The sequence below is a fragment of the Oratosquilla oratoria genome, chromosome 4, assembly GCF_046742065.1.
Source record: "Oratosquilla oratoria isolate Oo_2021 chromosome 4, ASM4674206v1, whole genome shotgun sequence".
Classification (NCBI taxonomy): domain Eukaryota; kingdom Metazoa; phylum Arthropoda; class Malacostraca; order Stomatopoda; family Squillidae; genus Oratosquilla; species Oratosquilla oratoria.
Genome location: NC_134780.1, coordinates 45779792 through 45782291, shown reverse-complemented (window position 1 = coordinate 45782291; position 2500 = coordinate 45779792). Strand labels below are relative to the sequence as shown.

Here is a 2500-nt window from a genome sequence, read left to right as displayed (position 1 = left end):
ATTTGTGCTGTTTCTCTGTTTATAAAAAGAATTCAAGACAATGCTGCAGTTGGAATGGATCTCCCCCGTCATTAAATAGATGAATATGAAATAGGCACCTGGCGCTAACCACGAGAGAAACAAAAGTGCCACCGTCGAAGTAGGTGGTGGGAAACAGGTCGTAGGCTTGGAGTGACTGGGGCTAAAAGAAGCAGACCACAGCAAGAAAGCGAGTCACAATCAATAACAAACGCCCAGATCGGTTCACTTCCGCTAAACATACAAAAAAAAAATAACATTTTGTTATCTTCATATCGTGAGTTAAGAAAGTATGGAAGTGAAGGAGATTGAAAGTGATGCAAACGAACGAAAGAAAGGAACCTGTTTCATCATGAGAACAGATCATGAAGGAAACATTCAGTCCTGGGGGGCTTTGTGAGGGAACAAATTTTCACCTTGAACCCTCCCCCTCCCCCTCCCCCTCCCCCACCCACTCACCTCAACTCACCCTTCATTCATCAGTTGATTTCGGGTAACGTTCCATCAACTAGTAATCAACAGAGAGTGAGTGAGTGGGAGGTACTTTTACATTGTGTAATCGACAAAACAATTGTTATTATGAAAGCGCTAGGAATGTAATTATTAGATTTAGCTTTACTACACACTTGTGTACGTTTTTGTGTGTGTGTGTGTGTGTGTGTGTGTGTGTGTGTGTGTGTGTGTGTGTGTGTGTGTGTGTGTGTGTGTGTGTGTGTGTGTGTGTGTGTGTGTGTGCGCGCGCGTGCAGTCGCCTTGTAAGACTGACATCAGAGAGTCATCTCCTTGTCGCCTGTTTTCAGAACCCATGATCACCCTCACCTTTCTCTTAAGGTGCAGCCCTGAGGGGCCGGCACTCCGTCTCCGGACTGACCCCAATATCTCTACCTTTTTCACGTAAATAAAAATGGCAACCGGCGACTGATCAACTTCCATTATCTCTAAAAGTCGATCGATGACACAGAAACAGTTCTTCGTTGATACAATGTAGGCAAGTCCAACGTTTCTTCCAGATGAGATCTATCTTGTTAGGAAGGAGAGCGAGTCTGTTAACGGGGCTGAGCAAGTGGTGTTGTGGATGGCGTATGGTAGAGAACCAAAACTGTACAAAAAAATTCGGTCAGTTTAATGTTTTGGATATGCCCAATTCCTGAATTAAAAATGAATAAATAGATAAAATAAAATAAAATAAAAAAGTATTCTAGACATTGTGATCTTTCTCCCATTTGTTTGTTATTATTTTTTTACATTTATTGTACGTTATCATGTCAACCTTTTCCATTGTAACATTAATTAGTGTAATCATCATTAATGTTATTCATTGTAATTTTATGTCCTTCACCTACATTACAGTCACTGTGCTCTCCTCTTCTTAATGTATATCTTTTACATTCATTACAGGTTATCCTGTTTCAACATCTTGTCTGTAACATCCATTGTTGTAGTCATCACTATGTTTTTATGTCTTCATATCTTTCATCTACTCAAGGTCCATCGACACGTCTCCTGGGTGACTTTCTTCTTTGCTTTTTCAGCGAGTGGACACTGTAAGCGCGAGATGCAGAAGGCTCTCAACGGCGTGACACCATCAGCAACGGGTTCTCTGAGTTCTCCCATCGTCCTACTCGCCATCCTTTGCATCCTATACTCCCAGATCACTGCAGCAGTGTCCCTCTCCTCCTCCACTCATCACCTTCGCCTTCCGGTCCTTACGCCCTAGAACCCAAACTCGAGACCAAACCAAGAAAGAGGAAAAAAATGTCATAGCGTTTTGAGAAGAGGATGTCGTGTCTTTGGAGTTATCTTGTGATGTCATACTGTGACAGATCAGGGTGTCGCGTGGTTGAGTACTGTGGCATCACCTTGCAGGTCAAGTAGTTGAAGCAACGTATAAAAAAGACATGATCGTTTGATCGATTGGAAAAATAGTCTTGCGAGATTGAGCGTTCATTCTCAGGTCGAGCTGAAGATGAAGATGATGGAGAAGATGGAGGAGGAGGAGGAGGAGGAGGAGTAGAAGAAGAAAAAGAAAAAAGAAGATGAAGAGAATATGGTGGAACTCCAAGACGAAGAAATTCCAACAAGATCAAGATGGCGTTGGGAAGCTAAAGCAATTCCTTAATCTCACGACAAAATCTACACTCACCTTGACCCAATCTAGCTGTAAGATTGCGTGTGAGGCCTCACCAGACAAATCACGTAATATCTCACAAGAAACTCACGCTTCTTGCAACACTGTACACGAAGTACAAGCCTAGTATGGAGTACAATACTCACTGTACACGGTCAAGCAAAGACACATCAAGGAGTAGTACAAGAATCAGTACAATAGGATGTACCGGTAATGTATACAATCGCGATGAACAAGCTACCTAGTTCTACATTGTTCATCCTGGGACAGAACATACATCTTATGGATGAGTATCAATGAAAAGAAAATGGAGAGATATAATTTTTTTAGACAAGAAATCCTTCGACGAAGACG

The 2500-nt window shown here is 42.0% G+C and overlaps 1 protein-coding gene across 1 annotated transcript in view; it reads left to right on the top strand.

Annotated features, from left to right (window-relative positions):
* The window catches only part of LOC143024850 (acetylcholinesterase-like), a 309456-nt gene extending 307718 nt beyond the window's left edge, over positions 1-1738 (top strand). The window contains exon 9 of the mRNA XM_076184143.1: positions 1551-1738. Within this exon, the coding sequence (XP_076040258.1) occupies positions 1551-1735 (185 nt within the window). The 3' untranslated portion in view covers positions 1736-1738. The remainder of the gene's footprint in view (positions 1-1550) is intronic.
* Positions 1739-2500: the final 762 nt, after the last annotated feature.